At 39.3% G+C, this 18,989-nt stretch overlaps 1 protein-coding gene across 1 annotated transcript in view; it reads right to left on the bottom strand.

The window, feature by feature from the left end:
* Sp4 (Sp4 transcription factor) overlaps positions 1-16,664 on the bottom strand; it is a 66,137-nt gene extending 49,473 nt beyond the window's left edge. Inside the window, exons 1-3 of the mRNA XM_020184886.2 lie at positions 16,434-16,664; positions 15,930-16,042; positions 13,861-15,415 (exon numbers count right to left, since the gene is read on the bottom strand). Of these exons, the coding sequence (XP_020040475.2) occupies positions 13,861-15,415; positions 15,930-16,042; positions 16,434-16,440 (1,675 nt within the window). The 5' untranslated portion in view covers positions 16,441-16,664. The remainder of the gene's footprint in view (positions 1-13,860; positions 15,416-15,929; positions 16,043-16,433) is intronic.
* Between the last annotated feature and the right edge of the window lie 2,325 nt (positions 16,665-18,989).

Here is an 18,989-nt window from a genome sequence, read left to right as displayed (position 1 = left end):
AAAATGAACAGAAATTCTGAGTTCAAACTCCAGTACCACCAAAAACCCTCCCCAGCAAATCATGAGATGTAAGTACTACAAAATATACTTGGGGGGAGGGGTTACATGTAATTATTAATGAGAATGAAATATAAGACTCCTACGTAGGGGCTGGTGGAGTGGCTCAAGTGGTAGAGTGCCTGCCTAGCAAGCATGAGGCCCCGAGTTCAAACCCCAGTGACGCCAAAAAAAAAAAAAAAGACTCTTATGTAGGTTATATTCTTGGAATGTTTTTAAACATCAATTCAGAATTAGCTTGTGTACACATATTTAATCAAGTAATATTTTTACTAGCCTCAAATACACAATTAATACAGGAACAAAGTAATAAAAATTTCTTTGTATTCTAATTCCCATTGTAGCACATTCGCCCTTGCCCCAAAATTGCAGACAACAATAAAGCACTCAGCTAAAGATAGAGGAATCCATGTCTTACTGAATATGTGACAATACTCCAATTATAATAATACACTTAAAATACTATGACTTAGCTGTAAAGGCAGATTACAGTCCTATTCACCTAGACCAGTCTTATAAAGAATATTTACTTCTTAGCTCTCTAACTTACTGGCTGTACAACCTTGGCCAAGTAACTAATCTCTAACAGCTTTGGTTTCCTATCCTATAAATTGAGGTCATCACAATTATAAATGAGTTAACATATATAGTGCTTTAACACAGTATCTGACACATAAAAACAAACAGTAATTCCATCAATGATCACAGGAAACAAACACTGTAGACTACAGATAGTACATAGTGAGAGACAGTAAGTGATAATGGTTAAAGTACAGGGGTCTATAGCCAGATGTTTAGATTCTGGCTCCATCATTTGCTATGTTGCCTTGAAGCAAGTTATTTACCTCTCCAAACTTGCATTTTTACACTCACAAGGAGAGATAACAACCATATTTACCTTATACTGTGTTCTGAAGATTAAGTGAGTTACCCTGTCAAGTGCTACATACATTGCCTGGTACACTATATACCTGCAGTAAATATCAGCCAAAATCTAAACAAGAGAAGAGTTAAAGTACCCTTTTACTACTTGTTTTATTCATGAAAGAAAACTGCAGGACTTCTTTCCCCATCAGAACATTACAGAAGCAGGAGTTCAGTCCCATGATATTCATCCTCAAAAGGAACACATCAAACAACACAATATAGTTTCTGATTGACGATCTGCTGACTGGATTCATGGATGCAGCCCACCAATGGGGAGTTCACAAAAATGGATATAAAAGTCTACCAAGGGGTTACTAAAACCACTTGCCTGGCCTATTATTACAATAAGAATCTGTAGTGACATCCTATTAATGAGGACAGGTAAGAAAAATAATAGTAATAAAAATACACAATTCTCACAATTCTTTAACTTAGTAAAACTAAAATAACAAAAAATCAAATTTCAGCTTCAATAGCATATTGTCATTTTTAGTATGCATGGCAAATACCTGTAGATATTTTTGTCTCAAATTGGTTCACATACAGATTTAAATATCTGAGAAAACCTATAGAATAAAAATCCAGTTAGACATTCATCGAATCTTTTCCCCTTCCTGCTTCTCTTCAACTCCCTGGCATAGACATCCTCAACTACACCTGAACAAGGGTTTTCCTCCCCTCCCCAAGCCCCACACGAAGCACAGGTAGCCACTTACCACAGCACAGATCACTATCTGGTTTCTATACTCCTGTGCAAAAACAGCTCCACTTCTGTGAACGAAAAGCTCTGGTGACCGACTCATTATTCACAGACCGGTACTAAGCCCGCTTTGACTGGCAACGTTATGAGGCCTCTACATAACTGCAGAGGGACAGAATCAAACTGCAATCTTTATAGCCCTTCACTTTCTCCTCAAAACTCCTCTCACTGCTAAGCTTCTCACCTTCAGCTGTCTACCAAAATATATGAAGCAATCACATACAAATTTCCTTCACTTTACCTTATTAATCACTTTTCCTTCTTGGTCACAAACTCTCTTATTCTTTCAAGTATAAACCTTGAATCTATTCCAACCCACTCTCCTATGAAATCAAAGTCCTCCACCTGTGTACTTTCTTCTAGTTAGTATCAAGATAATATAATATGTACTGAACAGCATTACTAAGAATGGAAGGGAAAATATGTGTAAGGTATAGCCCCTTCCCACATGAGGTTTACAATTCCACTGTAAATAGATTATTATTCATTGATCCTCATGTTTACAAGATAAAAAACTGAACTTCCAAACTACATGTGAAATCCAACACAACCTGAAATGGCCTCTTCCTCTTTCTGATGTGGCAAACTTTTAGTCCTCCTCTAAGGCTTAGCTCAGTTATCACCCTCTCCATGAAAACACACCAAGAACCACACAAGTAAAACGAGTTCCTCTTTCCTATGACCTTCTATGACACTTCACTCATATTGTTTATAAACCAATAAACAATTAGATCACATAGTAATCTAATTAACTACATATACATATTTCATTGTATCATATACAATGAAATCATATACATATACATTTTCATTGTATTGCAAGTGATCATAAGAAACAAAAAATTCCACTAACCATGAAATGCCTTTGATTATAAGGTGTACTTCAATATCATAGATGCAAAAATGTAAAAATGTATGCCCTAGAAGCAAAAGAATATAGTGTCTCTTACAACAGATTTATATCCTGTGAGGGTAAAAAACACGTCTTCGCTTCATCTTTAGTTTTTCAGTGCCTATTACCATGCTTGATACACAGTTTGGGAAAAGAAGAAATCTGGTGTTTTTCTAATCTCTTACCATTTCTTTCATCAACAATCTGTTTTTCATATTTAGTAATCATTTACTTCACTTCCTACAGGCCACTGTGATTTCATGACTAATGTATTTCAACAACATCCTTTTAACTGGACTGACTTGTAACTTTTCCACACTTTTTTTGAGACAAGGTCTCTCTATGCAACCCAGGCTGGCCTTAAACTTGTGATCCTGCCTCAGTCTCCTGCCTGAGTGCTGTGACTACAGGTAGGCATGCTGCCACCATACCCAGTTCTATACTTTCTTCTACAGAAACACTAATAAGTATCATTTGCATCACAAATATTTATATTTAACTCCTTCTATACTCTAGATTTGGGCTGTTTGAACTTATTTTTATTTATAATTATTTTGGTAGAATATTTTCTTCAAACAAATGTTAGGAAATAACCCCATAACTTCTCTGGCTAAAGCAGGGATGGCAAGCTGCTAATTGAGGATACCCTGAGCTACTATTCTGTGACACCTCTAGGCATCTATGGAGCACACAGAAGAGACCACCACACCTACACTGGCTATAAACTTTCATGGGAGGCCTTTATGCTGTTCCAATCTTTGGTCCTGTCAGACTCATTCTAAGTTCAGCAGCTTGACTCAAGACACCGTCTCTATTCCAGAGGCTCAAATGTCCACCTTTCCAAACCAATCTTTGAAGTCTATTTCAAGTTCTAGCTTTACCACAAAAAATCTTGCTTGTTTATTATGATACACTGATCTCACTTGTCTCTTCATTCTCGTACTTGTTTCCCATACTTCAAAATCCAGTACTTAAGTATAAACTCTCATCTGGAATTGCTATATAATTATTTCATGTATGTAAGCCTCATCTCCCCAACATAAGCATCCTTTTAAGACAGTGAGTACTTCAGCACCTAACAAAGGCTGACCAGGAAGAAGACATCTAGACCTTACTATACAGAAATGGACTGCTTCTGTTCTATAAATATACTTCTCCTATATCCTTGGCTGCCCTTCACCAAGGTTTTCTGTAATTTCTTTTATACAGACCTTTAATTTACTTCTAATGTATAACTCCTACTAATATCCATACCTAAAATAACATTCTCACAGTTTACTACTTCATATTCTTCCAGTGAGTGTTACTATGCAGAGATTTTTACAAGGTTACCATCTTCCACATATAGTTTTCTTTACAATATTCAAAGCATTCTTTGCCTATTATACGATCTGATCTTTGCAACTCTATGAGGTAAAGAATGAAGGAATTAGTATTATTATTTTATAAGTTAAAAAAAAAAAAAAAGATGAAACTCCAGTTACAAAGTTTGCCCAGGAAACACTAATGGAACAGCTTGTGAAATGCACCCAGTAAGAATTCAAATGTTAATTCTTACCTGTGCTCTATATAAAACCTCTCAGTACCTGTATCTGCAGTAATAAATAATAAACTTTTTACTTAAACCATACACTGATCAAATAAGCATAGATATTTCCTACCTCCCTAATTTTACTATCATCCCTGAAGAAAAAAGGACCTTCAAATATTTGAATTAGCATAATTTTTTCCTAATCAAAAAGTTCTTGGGTATCAAACACTTTTTTTAAAAGACATCTCTGTACTAGACATTTTGAGTCCCCAGACCCACCCTAAGGCATTCTGGATTTGCATGCTCTACAGGGTCAATTAGCAAATTTAAAGCTGCGTTTCCCATAGTTTGGTCTGTTAGGATTCTGGATTTTCCAACTGTTCTCGAATTCTGCTCAAGAAAAAGCAACCGCATTGTTCATACTAAAATGACAGTATCAGAGATACAACTGCAGGTAAGTGAGAGCTAATGACAAAAAATATCTTAACTATGAATTCAGTGTTGTGCACACAAATACATTTTAAAATGATAGTTGGTATTTGCCAAATTAAAGAGAAAATAACAGAAAAATAGCACCTAAAAGAAGTCTAAAAATGGAGAAAACATTAATTAATGAATTAAAGCATTACATTTATTGCATCACAGATTTCACCTTAATTAGGCTCTCTTATTAAAAACTGGCAAGTGTTACCCTCAATGCTCCATCCCTAAATACTTACTAAATCATGTAAGTATAGAGCACTCTAACTATAAGCTAGACAAAAGTACCCAGTATAGGACTATATACTCAAATATTCAAAGAATAGTTTTAGAATTAGATGACTCATACTTCCATCTAATCAAATTTTCCATACAGTATAAGTAATTCTTCTATAATCTACAGTATCTCTGACAGATGGACATCCAGCCTTTGATGATAGATCACTACCAAATGAAACAGATCGCTACCTAATGAAACTACCTAATCTATCTAATGAGTTACTGTACAGCTCTAGTCTGTTTGAGTGTATGTGTGTGTACATACACATATTGTTTTCCCACAGCCAAACAAAACAGAACTACCTCAGTTTAAAAAATAGCCTCTCATATCCCCAAAGACAGCTGTTCACTTTCTCCTTTTCGCGTTTAACAATGAAAATCCCCACTTTTTGATTATTGCATGTATGAAATATTTTCTACACCCTTCATCCCAGGAATCCTTCTGGATATGCTTGCCAGTTTGTCAACATCCCAATTAAAATGTGCTACTGAGTACTGTGCACAATATTGCAGAAGCAGTCTGACAAGCACAAAGTATAAAAAAAGCTTTACTCTCAGTTCATATTAAGCCAATAAATCCCCATTTTCATAAGTCCTGCTGCCAAGACAGGTTGTTCATCCTGCAGGTATATAATTCCACCTACTTTAAGTAGAGGCTCTTATTTGACGTATTTATCTTCCCAATATTCCAACCAACTAAAGTCACTCTGAATCTCAGTTTTATCTCCTATCTTTTCTCATCTTTGAATTCAGTAAGTAAGGACATCCTTCACCTGGTATTTTTTTTGGGGGGGGGCGATTACACAGGACTATATGAAGGATAGAATCCCATGCCAAAATTTACCAGAGACTGCTATTGAGGTGAACAATCAATTAACATTTTTCATCCAATTGTGCAACCAACTAGGGGCCTTTCAGAAGTCACCGCTAGAAATACTGAAATCAAGGCACATTGTGTTGACATTACTTCTGTAGTATATTCATCAGGAAACCTTAAAGAAAGAAAATATGAACCTAGCTTCTTAGTGAGCCCATACTGGCTCCCAATGATCCAGGAATTCTTTTTAAATGCTCAGGGGTCAGTCACTTGATAATTCATTCAAGAACTTCATTAAGGATAGCTATCAAGTTCATTTGCATGTAGTTTATGATATTCTGAGAAAACTGTTAATTCATGCTCAATTTTCTGGCACTTTTCAACGATGCATAATTTTTAAGTTACTGATTCTAACCTGAAACTATACCTGAAAGTTTCATCTGACCCTAAGATAGCAGTTATCTGTATCATCTGGACTTCCAGAAATACCCCTAAATGCGCTCGATCTCCCCACTTACATTGAACAAGTATCTGAAAGTGAGTTAAAGGGCTAGTCAATTTAGCCAGAACTACATTTTCCTTGTTGGTTAACAGAAGCAGAAGGGAAAAGCTCTGCCTTTTCTGTCCTCTTTCATAGTACACAATTTTGCTCAAACAATGAGTGTCTCTCATGCTTAGATTTATAGCATTACAAGTTGTTTAAAATATTTTTAAAAGCCCAATTTTATTATGTTTCTGCCTTCCTGACATTATTCTTAAAATGTCATGCTGCTTTTTGTTTTTATTCTTATCTTATGCCCCTCCTCCAGTTTTCCACATACAGTATTTTAAAAATTGAACATGGAGGTCTCCAAACAGCCACACTAGTTTCAACTCACCTCTTCTTTTACCACTTTTGATTATAATTTTCTGAGTGCCACAAATTGTTAGAGCTGCAAGGGACCTTAACTGTGCAGTCAATTTTTCAGTTTTTAAATCATCTGCATATCTGACACAAAAAGCCAAGAAATAACCTTTATCTGTGTGTGGTGTTACCCTTGTAGCCTCATCTGTAGCACGAACAGCAGCATTCGAATCAGAGATGTCATTACATCATGCATGGCTCCCACTTACAGCACATTTGCCTTATTCATGGTTTTATTACATGCAGTTTCAATCAAGCGTGGTTAAAAAAAAAATCAAAAGAAATCTGAAACACAAAAATTTTAGATTTCCATGTGCACACTTCACAGCTCAGTTGATGTGGAGAAGCTCTAGGTCAGTCCTACATTATTGTCAGCTGTGTTTAAGCTTCTGATCTGCTGTTTCCCTGCCCTTAATTTTGTGAAAATCTGCCTCCCCAAAAGCAAAGTGTCTAAAAGCAAGGTAAAAGTTAATGTCCTTTAAATTTGTTGACAGGCACCATGTCCAGTGGAAGATGGACATTATGGAAAAAATGAATGAAGCATCCTGGGCATTTGCAGTTTTTCCTCAGCAGCTTCTCGTTGGAACCATACACCCATGATACCAAGCCTCTACTGTACTGACAAGCAAGTATTCTTAAAGAAATTAAAGCTCAGTGAGGGTATCTGTACCTTACAAGGATATTGTGGGCTTTTAATGAGGTGTTATAAAACACAAGCCCAGCATTTGACACACTGGGTAAACAGCAAGTGTTTGCTTCCTTCCTCCACAAGTTTCACTTTTTAAAAAAAAATTGCTGTGTAGACACCTGTAATCCCAGCAATTACAAGGCAGAGACAGGAGAATCACACAAGTTCCAAGTCAGTGTGGGCTACATGGCAAGACCCTGTCTCAACAAAAAAAAACCAGGGTTGGTGTAGTGGCTCAAGAAATAAAGAGTGCCTTCCCTATCAGGTATGAAGCCCTGAGTTCAAACCCCAGCACAGGCAAAAAAAAAAAAAATTGGTGGCTTATACCTATAATCCCAACTATGCAAAAGAATTGAGTTTTGAAGCCAGCCCAAGCAAAAAGTTAGCAAGACCCTTCTCAAACAGTAAAGCCATGCATGGATGTGGTCCCAGCTATGTAGGAAGACTTAGCAGGATCACCTGGTCAGGCCACCAGTGGGCTAAAACACAAAACCTATCTAAAAAAATAACCTAAAGCAAAAAAGGCATGGCTCAAGTGGTAGAGCACCTGAGTTCAAACCCCAGTGCCACCAAAAAAGAAAAAAAAAAAAATCCCTTTTGCAGGGTATGATATTGCAGGCCTATAATCCCAGCATTCAGGAAGTGGAGGCAGGAGGAACACAAGTTTGAGACCAGCCTAGGCTACATAGGGAGACCCATTATCAAAAAAAAAGGAAAAAAAAAGTCTAACTATTGTTTCCAAAAAATATATATCTCTATGGCCTGAGGATTTCCCTATCTATATATAGAATTTATTAACATATTTCATTTTGAACTTGTTCTTTCAAGAAAGAGAAAAATAATACCACTTAAGTTTCCACCATTAAATTAAGTAACACTAAATCTAGAAAGTTGTGGTTTTTTTCACCAATATTCCATTTAATGTACAAGAGTTGAATGTCCAGTGAAAACAGGGACAGCCTATCTGTGAGGAGACAAACTTAATTGGACTATTATCCCTCTTTGATTCCTAACTTCCACTACATTTTCTCACTTGCTAGCAAAAGATTTGGTTAACAAACCAGAAATACAGTAGGGAAAGACAACTGGAACAGAAGTCAAGATTCTAACTCTCACATTGTCACAAAATACAAAAAAAATCATTCAACCTTTCTAGGCTTCAGTTTCTTCAGAAACAGGGCTAAGGAATAATGGCTGAAGGGAGAGCCTCAATTATTTTTAAGTTGCCTTAGTAACTACAATTTCATTAAGCTTTCATCTCACAACATACTTATATAAGCAATTTGTGTTTCAACAGGTTTCTTTTGACACAATTTTCTCATTTAGTAGGTAGTATTAGTGTGCATTAGGAACTTCCATGAAGAACAAGTAAGTGTTATGGTCTGATATCAGGCCAGTTTCCCCTATTACTGTCCAACCTTAATGTGTCATCCCGAGTACTTAATAGAGCACTGGAGAACATGATCCATATTTCTGCTTTAACTTAAAATAGTAAAGTAAAATTTCTTTATAAATAGACTTAGCAGCCTTATCAAAAAGGTCATTACTGTAACCCAAAATCTCCAAGATCCTTTTCAATTAAAATGCTATCATTTTGTAAATCTATTTTATTTCTGTAAGATCTACACATAGCATCTTTCCCTATCTTCATTCCTGATCAAGCTTTCATTTCTATTTTCTCTTAAACTTGTTTTTATGACTGTAACAATATTCCTTAAATATTACTTACATATTCCTTGATTTAGAATTTGAAAAGCAGTCAAGTACCCTTGAAATCCCTTGAAAAGCTGGATCACAAGTTTAAAGCCAGCTGAGATAACACAGTATATTTGAGACCTCCTAGGCTACATGGCAAGACCCTCTCTCAAAACGAAAAGCAAATATTAAAACTGTTCTTTCTTGTTCCTTTTTCTATCCTGAAATCTATTGCAAAAGATGTTCTTCTAAAAAAAAAATTAATGTAGCTCTACACTGAGTACTTTTTATCTTCCATGGGGTTGGGGAGAGAACATCTAATACATAAAACCAATTAGGTAGTTCAGAACCTAAATCGTTTGTTTGGGGTACAAGATGTGAATTCTAAAAGGCAACACATATTATTAGAAAATTTAAGAGAAATAAGGGTAGAGGAGTAAATCTTACTTGTCTAAAAAAGCAATAACCAAACATGAGTGTAAGTATATGTGTACATATTTACATACACTTTAAAGACATGATTTTTTAAGATGCCTACTAAGTAACTCCAAATCAATACAGCATATAAGGAAAAGGAAATCCTTACTTATTTATTTATTTATTTATTAAACCTCAAACCAATTTTCTACTTTTAGTAGCTCTGGGAAAAGAACTAGGTATAAGAAGTTGATTCTACCAGCTTAAGTTTTTAAATTAAATATAAATTTCAGTTATGTTCATTGGTCCCTATTTGTACCAGTAATGAAGAACTGGCCCTTTCATCCCTATTCATACTATATCCCCAGGCTTTACACTTTAATTACCTATAGAAGTAAAGGAATTGGGTAAGTCTCAAGTTCTTGAAGGATCAGCAATATTTTATCAAGTCTGAACTACCTTGGTGGGAAAAACTGAAATAAAAATGTTAATTTGCAATAAAAATGACAAAGAAATATCCATCTACCAATCAAAAGACTTACAGCATGGTAAGTCAAATTGCTGGCTTCTCCAAGTTAATTACAGATTTAGACACCAATAGTCCCTACAAGCTCTAAACTCTTAATTTATTTTTGCTAGTATTGGGGTTTGAATTTAGGGTACTGTATTTGCTAGGCAGGCACTCTAACAACTTGAGCCACTTTGCCAGCACTCTAAATTCTTTAATGAGATGTAACTCATGAAATTCACTTTATTCAGGGATCCTTCGTAACTAGAGGACATTGTAAAACCAATGACAAAACTACTATTCTCACTTAGTTAAAATAGAGAATGTTCTTAAGCCAAAAATAGAGTTTAAGTTTGTGCTCAACTTAAAATAATGTTTCTACTTTTCCTTCAGTCAAACAATGAATCCCAATAAGCAAACAAACAAAAAGTATGCAGAGGGTACATGTATTTAATTCCTACAATGATAGGTCTAGAAATCAGGATTTTCAGATGAAGCCAAAGCACAGAAACACATTCTGCTGAACATATTACCAAGGAAAGAGAGGTTCTCATTTCATAAAATTAACTATGAAGCGTCCCAGCTTCAAGAACTGGTTTCCTTCGACTTACCTTGTATGATTTTTTTTGTTTCTCTTCTATCCTTATCACTTAGTCCTTCCCTATCTCCTGAAGAGTAAAATGAAGATGGATGGTAGAGAATTTTAACTTGTCTTTGAACTAGCCATGATATTCTGTCAAAAGTAATTAACATTTTTCTTCAAGTCTTCATAATATTTGTCAATGAGCATATTCTCACTAATATATGGAAGCTAAAAATTTGCCTCAAAAAAATACATAATAGTGGGTACCAAAACCAGGAAAGGCTGAGGAAGAGTTAGGGAGAAGGTAACAGATACAGGGGTACAGTTAGATAGAAGAGGTAACATCTAATATTCTGCATCACAGTGGAATAATTATGGTTGGCAACAATTAACTGAATATTCAAAATAGCTAATTGAGAGGATTTTGGATGATCCCAACACAAAGAAATGATAAATGTCTGAGGTGATCCCTGATCTGATCATTATACAATGTATACATGCATTGAAATGTCACACTAAACCCATAAACATATACAATTACTATGTGTCCATTAGAAATAAAAATATACCTTAAAAAAGTTTGTGAGTATTAAGGGCAAATAATTTTCCATTAATTAAATAAGGACATTCTCATGGAAAGAAAATATGAAATTAAAAAAAAATAAGCTGGGCATGGTGGTACATGTCTGTATTCCCAGCACAAGGGACGCTGAGACAGGAGGATTGAGAGTTTGAGGCCAGCCTACCATACATAGCAAGACCCTGTCTCAAAAAACTGAGGAAAAAAGTATATAGGGACACAAGATAATATATTTATCTCAAGTCATTTTACTATTTGGTATTCCATTCCTAATGTCTTTAAAAAGCAAAGCAAAAAGAAGACAGAGCAATTTCATTAGCTTCATTAAAACGATTCCAGAACATTACTCCCAATTCCAAATTGCTATTTTCTCTATTTTCTTTTATACCTTCAAAAAGCACCGTCAAGACCCTGCTATGCTAAGGCAATAGGATAAAATCTGCAAACTAGGCCAGGTTAATTGCGCTGACTTGTAGATTTCTGGCCTTTGTAATATGGTTGACAGTTTTTGAAATGATTGAGCTGATCTATTAGAACATTAACTACATCTTTGAGTTTCAGGAAAAGTAAGTACATAAAGTTTGATTGCCCTATACACTTAAGTGGAGCTCCTACACCATGTCAACTCATTAAGTAAAAAATTTACCCATGAAAATAAAGAATAACCACATGTACTGGGGGTGCTTGGCATACAGTAACCATTTCAATATATATTTATTTGTAAAATAAAAGCTAAAAAGTTGTACCTCCCTGCAAAATCCGTTCTCTGAGGCATGTGAACTAGCTTAGCACCTACCTGCTTCAATATTCTGCCTTCTTGTTCACTGATAAAGATTAGACCCTTGATTCCCAAATTTTATGTAATTTTAGAATCACCTGGGAAACTTGAAGGCAAATTCCTTGATGCTGCATACCAAAAATTATAGTCCCAGAAGCTGGATTCTGCATTTATAACGCACCATTCAACTGAATCCGAGGTCAGAACATTGCCTTACCTTCATGATTGGTAAGGAAGAGGAAACCTCTGGATTATAACAGATGTTAATTAGAGCACAGAAGAATTGACTATTTCTACCCTATCCTAAATTACAAGTTACTCAGAGCTCTTAACTACAATTTGCTTACTAGTGCTTAACAGACAAGATGAAATAGTGAAATAACTTTTGCTTTGACAATGCAAACTTTCATTAAGTTCACCAAAAATAGATATTTTTCTGAAATATCAGTTATTGCTTATGTTTAGAGAGTAGGAAAAAAGCAAGTTAAGGATTGTATGGCTGAGAAGCACTTATATAACTGTGCTACAGGAGTTTTAGGGGAAAAGTCTCATACTCAAAATACTGACTAGATTACTGTGCAGTCAATATGGGAGCCATTGGTCACGTGCAGTCACTTAAAATTAAATAAAATTTAAAATTCAGTTTCTTGGTTACACTAACCATACCTTAACTGCTCAATAGTCACCCATAGCTAGTGGCTAACATACTGAATAACATAGAAATTCTACTAAATAGGATAGAAAAACATTTCTAATGTTGCACAAAGTTCCATTGGATAGTGCTAGTCTAGAGGTAGTAGGTATCTAGATAAAAAAATGTAATCTAGGTTCTCCTGATCAGTAGGCTCTGTCTGGAAACTTCCAGTTTTACATGTATACATCTACTTTAGTATTAACTGTAAAAGAAGAGCCCTAGCATAATTCTTCTTCAACTTATTTCAAGAAAGGTCATTCATAAGTGACAAGCTTATTTATCTTACATTACCAAAATAGAAATATTTAATTATAAGGTCTGAAAGTATCAAGGCACTAAAACTACAACAGGGTTTTCACCAAATTAGAATCAGTAAAAAGTATTTAATTACTAGAAAACAAAAGGTATTGGAATAAGGCTGGTTCCAAAAGATCAAACTACTTAAGAGAACTAGTTTTTCAAGTACTTTATAAGTATATTTATATGTATAACAAATAACTGTTTTTATAATTGATTTAAAAATAACCTGACCACAATTAGTTCAAATTAGTGTGACATTTTACCGTATACCCTTTTAATTTCTTTCCACCAACCACACACTAAGCATCTGTGAATAATATAATGACTGTAATTTTATAAGTGAAGGACTATTAATTCACAATCTTGAGCAAATCCTGATTGTAGCAAAAAGTAGACATAAAAGTTAATGAAACAATTTGCAACTTAAAATTTCTACCTCTTAACTGCAACAGTATCTATCTAGTTTAAAACAATCCATTATAATAAGAAAAAAAAGCATGGGGGGATAAGATGCTGAAGCCTGATAAATAACTTCCAATTTAAAAAAAAAAAATGAGCCTTATTACACAGTAGAGGGAATACTTCAATACACTCACAACTATATACCAATTAAACTTAAACCTATTTTCTCTTAAGAAGAGATAAATATTATTTGACTAAGTGCACTCAAATATTATCTCTAAATTACAGAGGACAATTATGGTTTTAATCAGAAAAGTTTTTTCTATGGAAGAATTTTTTTACTTTTTTAAAAAATCTGACACATAAAACCAAATACTAAAAGCTACAAAAGTAAATAGGTTACACTGATTACTACAGTGCTAAGGTTGTTAGTGTAATATGGTTTGGCTTTGATTCCTTATCTGTTTACTTCAGAAATGTGTATCAAACCTAAGAGCGAAAGAAAACAGTAATTGATCATTACTAATCACTGGTTAAAAAGTACTTAAGGAGAAAAGATGTAACTTACCTGCAACGCTAGTGATTGTTACTGGAACTCCCTGCACTTGAACGCCTGCAGCACCCAGGTTGGCAACACTCACTGTTTGAAGGTTAGGCACTGATGCAAGCTGGGCAGTATTCAAAGTTATTGGGGCACCAGCAACAGCCACAGGAGCAATCTGAGCAAGAGTTGTGCCACCACTTGAAGACACTGGGGTGATGGTTAACTGTTGGGATAACCCAGCATTCTGAACTTGCAAATTTGAAAGACTCTGAATATTCTGAACTTGTACAGTTTGCCAACTGATTTGCCCTGAAGGTGTTAAAGTTGGAGCCCTGATAAGCACCTGAGTCGGATTTACTGCTTGAAGTTGAACATTCTGCAAAGGCTGCTGCTGGATGGTCTGAATTGTCTGCCCTGACTGGAGTTGAAATGATTGTGGTGGTATAGCCTGAATAATCTGTTGCTGAGGCTGTTGGATCTGAATCTGTTGTAAAATAGGCTGGCCTACAATCTGCACTTGCTGAAGAGAATTTGATTGATCCTGTGCATTCTGTATTCCATTGGGCTGAAGCTGACTGGAGCTCTGGGCTTCAGACTCAGTAGCAGCAGGTGTTTGCGATTCTTCAATGGTGCGTTCGGAACTACTGGCTGACGTGCTTGCATACTGGCCCGTATCTGCTGAGCTCACTAATGTGTCACTGCTTGTCAGAGATGTTGAAGCGGTGGTTGTGCAGGTAGTGGAGGAGGAGGGAGATTCCGGCATAGTACTGGCAGAAGCAGTGGTGGTGGTGGGTGTGGAAACTAACTGATTCCCATTGGAAGTCCCACTATCAGTAGTAGTAGCAGGTTGGCCAACTTGTCCAGTCCCTCCTCCAGCAGTCACATTGTTTATCACTGGCAAAGCTAAAGTCACTCCTCCAATGTTAATTGGAAGAGTTGTTACAACTTGAGCCTGAGTACCAGGAAGGGTCTGTAATTGCAGTGGTATTGAAACACCAGGTCTAATTTGGACTGGAACTGTCTGATTTGCCAGGTTTTGAGCAAGAATATTTCCAGAAGCTGTCCTGTTAGCAGCCGTGAGTATAGCTTGATTATTACCTGCAGAAATTAGCTGAATTTGACCCTGCAAATCCTGTAGAGATGAACTACTAGTTGGATTGATTTGAATTTGTTGACCTTCCACTGTCTGAAGTTGTGGTATCACTTGGTACTGTACACTACCACTTGGATTTTGTACTTGTATAACTTGAAATTGACCAGGGGTGGAAGAATTACCTGATTTAGTTTTTGTAGGAGATGCGCTCCCGTTATTACTGCTGGAAGAACTAGGAGCACTAGAAGCTGGTTGGGAAATGTTATTTTCTTTTGAAGCAGGAGGAGTGGAGGCAACAAGTTGCCAAGCGTTTCCAGCAAGTTGCGTTGTTACCAGTTCTAGCTGTTGTGGCTGATTTTGAAGCTGCACCAATCCTTGGCTTGGATCTATAATAATCTGCTGTTGTCCAGTTGCTTGATTTTCACCAGGAGTCCCTATTTTGCTGCAAGTAGCTGCCAGTAAAGCCAGAGGAGAGGGCTGAGAGTCCTACCCAAAATGGGATGGTAAAGGAGAAGGGGGAAAAAAGTGGGCGGATTTAGTGGAAACCAGTAGTTGGAAGGGGTTATTTATTTATTTACTTTGACAGCTCTATAAATCAGAACTCACTCAGGAAGCAGCAGAAATAAAAAAGAAATATAAATAAAAGCAGGTAAAAGAGCTATATGAATAAGGAAACAGATCATATAATATAATGTTTAAATAAAAGGAAATTTCAAAGTTTCTTAAAGTGTTAGTTTTCTAAACTCAAAATGCCCTTGGGAAAATACACACTGTTTTCTTACAGTCTGAGCTCCTGATGTAATTTTAAACAACGTTACACCCTCAAATATGTGAAATCTTCTTGAATTTACAAATTTAAGTTCCTCACGCTAAGAAAGATGCTTTTGAGTGGATAGACATTTTTTATTGCTCTTTACTTCTGGGCATTATACAGGGCATAACTCCCTCTCTCTTTCCCCTAAATGTTTTGTGTTGAATTTTTTTATATGTTTGCTTTTACCTGGGAGCCTGAGGTTTTGGTTTTTTTATTGTTATTCTCTGGCTCAGAGGTTTTCCCTCCTTCTGAAGCCATCGCCGCTGCCGCCGCCTCCTCCTCCTCCTCCTTCTTCTGATCTGCAACAAACCCCCAACACACACGACAACAGGTTATCAGGATTATTATTATTCGTCTTCCCCTCCCCCTGAACATTAATCTCCATAAACCCGCGATCCGTGCACACCGGCAGGGGGTGGGGAGGAGGGAAGGGAAGAAGGGGGGATATCACAAAACGTGGTTTGAAACCCGACCCATCGGCTAGAGCAACACCCAGAAGGAGGTTGTTCTCGCTCAGACATTAAGACAAAACACAGCCCTCCTTCCCTCCCCTTGACTCCCTCCCTCCCTCTCCTCCTCCCCTTAAAGCATCTCAGCGGCCCCGGGGGAGGGGGGAGAACCGAGCAGGGTCTGGGGAGGAGGGAGGGAGGGAGGCGGTGAAGGAGACCGAGGGGGGTGGAGAATACGTACCGCTCATCCCGCATTAACAGGACAAACCCTCAGACAGAGACACTGGGATAGAGGTGGGTGGGGGTGGGGGCGAGGCGGGAGGAGAGGCCGGTCCCGCCCGCCCGCGGTGGCTCGGAGGAGGCTGTAGCTGGCACAGGCTCTGCCTCTTTTTCCGCGAATGGCCGCCGCTGGGCTGTGGCGTAGCAGCTCCTCTCTCCGCCCGAGCCCGGCTGACTCGCCCTTGATTGACAGCGGCGGCGCGCGGCGCGGGCGGCGGCGCGGGCCGGGGGCGGGGCCAGGGCGGCGCGAGCCCGGCCGACTCCCCACCCCCCTCGGCCTCTCTCCGCCGGAGCCGCCGACTCTCCACCCCTTCCCCCAGCGGATTGGCCGCCGACCTGCCGGGGGCCGGGGCGCTGGGGCCGCCCCCTCTCCACCCCCTTTCCTCGGGTTATTCTTTTCAGCCGTTTTTCTTTTCCTCCCTCGGCTCCTCTCGCGCTCTTTCTCTCAGCCTTCTAGCTCAGGCGTGCTGCCGGTAGGCCCTCCATACAGCCAAACTTGTTGTCTCAGGATATCCCGCCCCCTACTCATTTCCCAGCGCCCTCCACTCAGAACCCCGCTCCAGCATCACTCCGGATGGCCACTAAAGAAGATAGTAGGACTGTCGCTCAAAGGAAGCAAGAAGAGCGAGGGTGAGGGAGCGCGGAAGGCCGACAGCCCTGTGCGCTGGATGGACTGCTCGCTGCCCCCGCGCCACGAGCATGGCTTTCCTGAGGCGCATCCGGACCCGGGCGCCCTTTTTCCTTGGCTCTCTCTCCATTGGCTGAGTCCCTGCTGACGCGCGCTGAGTGGTGGGAGAAAGGGGGCGGGACATGCCGCAAAGGCTGTCGGGCCTCGTAGTTTCCTGCGGCCGCGGAGTGCCTTCCAAGGCACCGCCTTCCTCCCGCCCCCGACCGCAGCCAAGCTGCAGAGCGGAAAGCTGCCCGAGGGGGCGGTGGCGGCAGGGCGTGGCCGGGGCCGAGTGGGAGTTGAACTGAGCGAGGGGGAGGGGGAATGGGTGTTGTTTGCCTGGGCCTATCCGCCGCGCGGGGCTGCCCTAGCCACCTCTGCGGCCGCCTCCTCGGCTCCAAGCCGCTCCCCGCGAGGCGAGCTCACACCCGGAGCGCTCTGCGATTGAGCGGGCGGCGGCGTGGGGAGGCGGGGTTTGCTGTCCTCGGGGTTTGAATGAACCCGCTGCGTGAAGCAGCGCCTTCATCCTGCCTTTCTTTGCTCACTTTCCCTTCTCAGGCCCTCGCTCCGAGTCTGAGGCCTGCTCTCCCGCAGAGAAGGATGTTCGATTTTTGTCTGCTAGTGCAGAGCAATGGCCCGCCTAATAGGGTTGCATCAAGGGCCCGCATGGTCAGCGGACTTCTCCTGCCTGCAGGTCCCCCAGGCCAAGCAATGCCCAGCTCCATGCGGGTCAGCCCTGCTCATGGCTTGAGCCTAAGCGACTGGGCAAGTGCAATTCACACCCAGCTGCACAAAGCATTTTATCAAATGCACTGGAGCAGACTCCTGCCCCCAGCCCTTCTCCAAAGTCCCAAAGTCAAGATGATGCCATTCATCTGATTAAGGGCACCAAAAGTAGAAGTATGTTAGGTAAGGGGACAAGACCCAAGTAATCTGGGTAAGGGGACAAGCCATCCTTACCCAGATTTTAAACCGATCCACTTTCTTTTTCCGTGGGCTCCACACGCAGCCCTGGGCGGTTTTTGTCTCCTGTCTGAGGTCTGACATGTAGCAAGGGTGAGTGAGGCGGTCCCAGGTGCTGGACTTGACTGCCATTTCCTTTGCTTGTTAAAGTAATTGTAACATCAGCTGATGACAAAGCCGTGCAGCAAGACAAAGCAATCGAAGAAAGAATTACCTAGTATCGTCTACTCCATCTTATAAAATGAGCCTAAGATTCCTAAGTAACTGCTGTCATCTGCCCACACCACCACCATGTACAATGTAGAAAGCTTAGATACATTGTCTATCCTCAGGCCGACTCCAGATCACCAGAATGAATGAAGACATTTTGCAGTCAAGAACTGGGGGGGCATTCCTTATGGTTTCTTGCCTTAGAAAACCTGCTTCAGAGAAGTTATGTCACTGTCTAAACCATAAACTGTTCAATACAGATTTAGAACGAGTCCTAAACTTTCTTCATCCTATAGATAAGTGGACATACTGGTGTCCAAGAAACATAGTTACAAGCCCTGATTTTTATGGTGGACCAAGAACTTCTAGTTCCCACCGACTCTGAACCACAGGCCAAGGGCCTTAAGTTTTCTGCATGCTACAGGTTAAGTGGAAATACTGGGCTCTATGAAGCACAGTTACAAGCCCTGTTTTTATGGTGAACTAAGAGCTTCTGGTTCCTACCTGACATGGATGGAATGTTTGTGTTCCCTCCCCCAATCCATACATTGAAACTCTGTGCCCCAACATCATGGTATTACTTGTCAGGGTCTTTGGGAGACCATTAGGATTAGATGAGGTTATGGATGTGCAGCTCTTATGAGTAAGATAAGTGATTCTCCCCACCCATACAACCAG

This window comes from Castor canadensis, chromosome 2, assembly GCF_047511655.1.
Source record: "Castor canadensis chromosome 2, mCasCan1.hap1v2, whole genome shotgun sequence".
Classification (NCBI taxonomy): Eukaryota; Metazoa; Chordata; class Mammalia; order Rodentia; family Castoridae; genus Castor; species Castor canadensis.
Note: the sequence above shows the minus strand (reverse complement) of the source record. Positions and strands in the feature narration are given on the sequence as shown.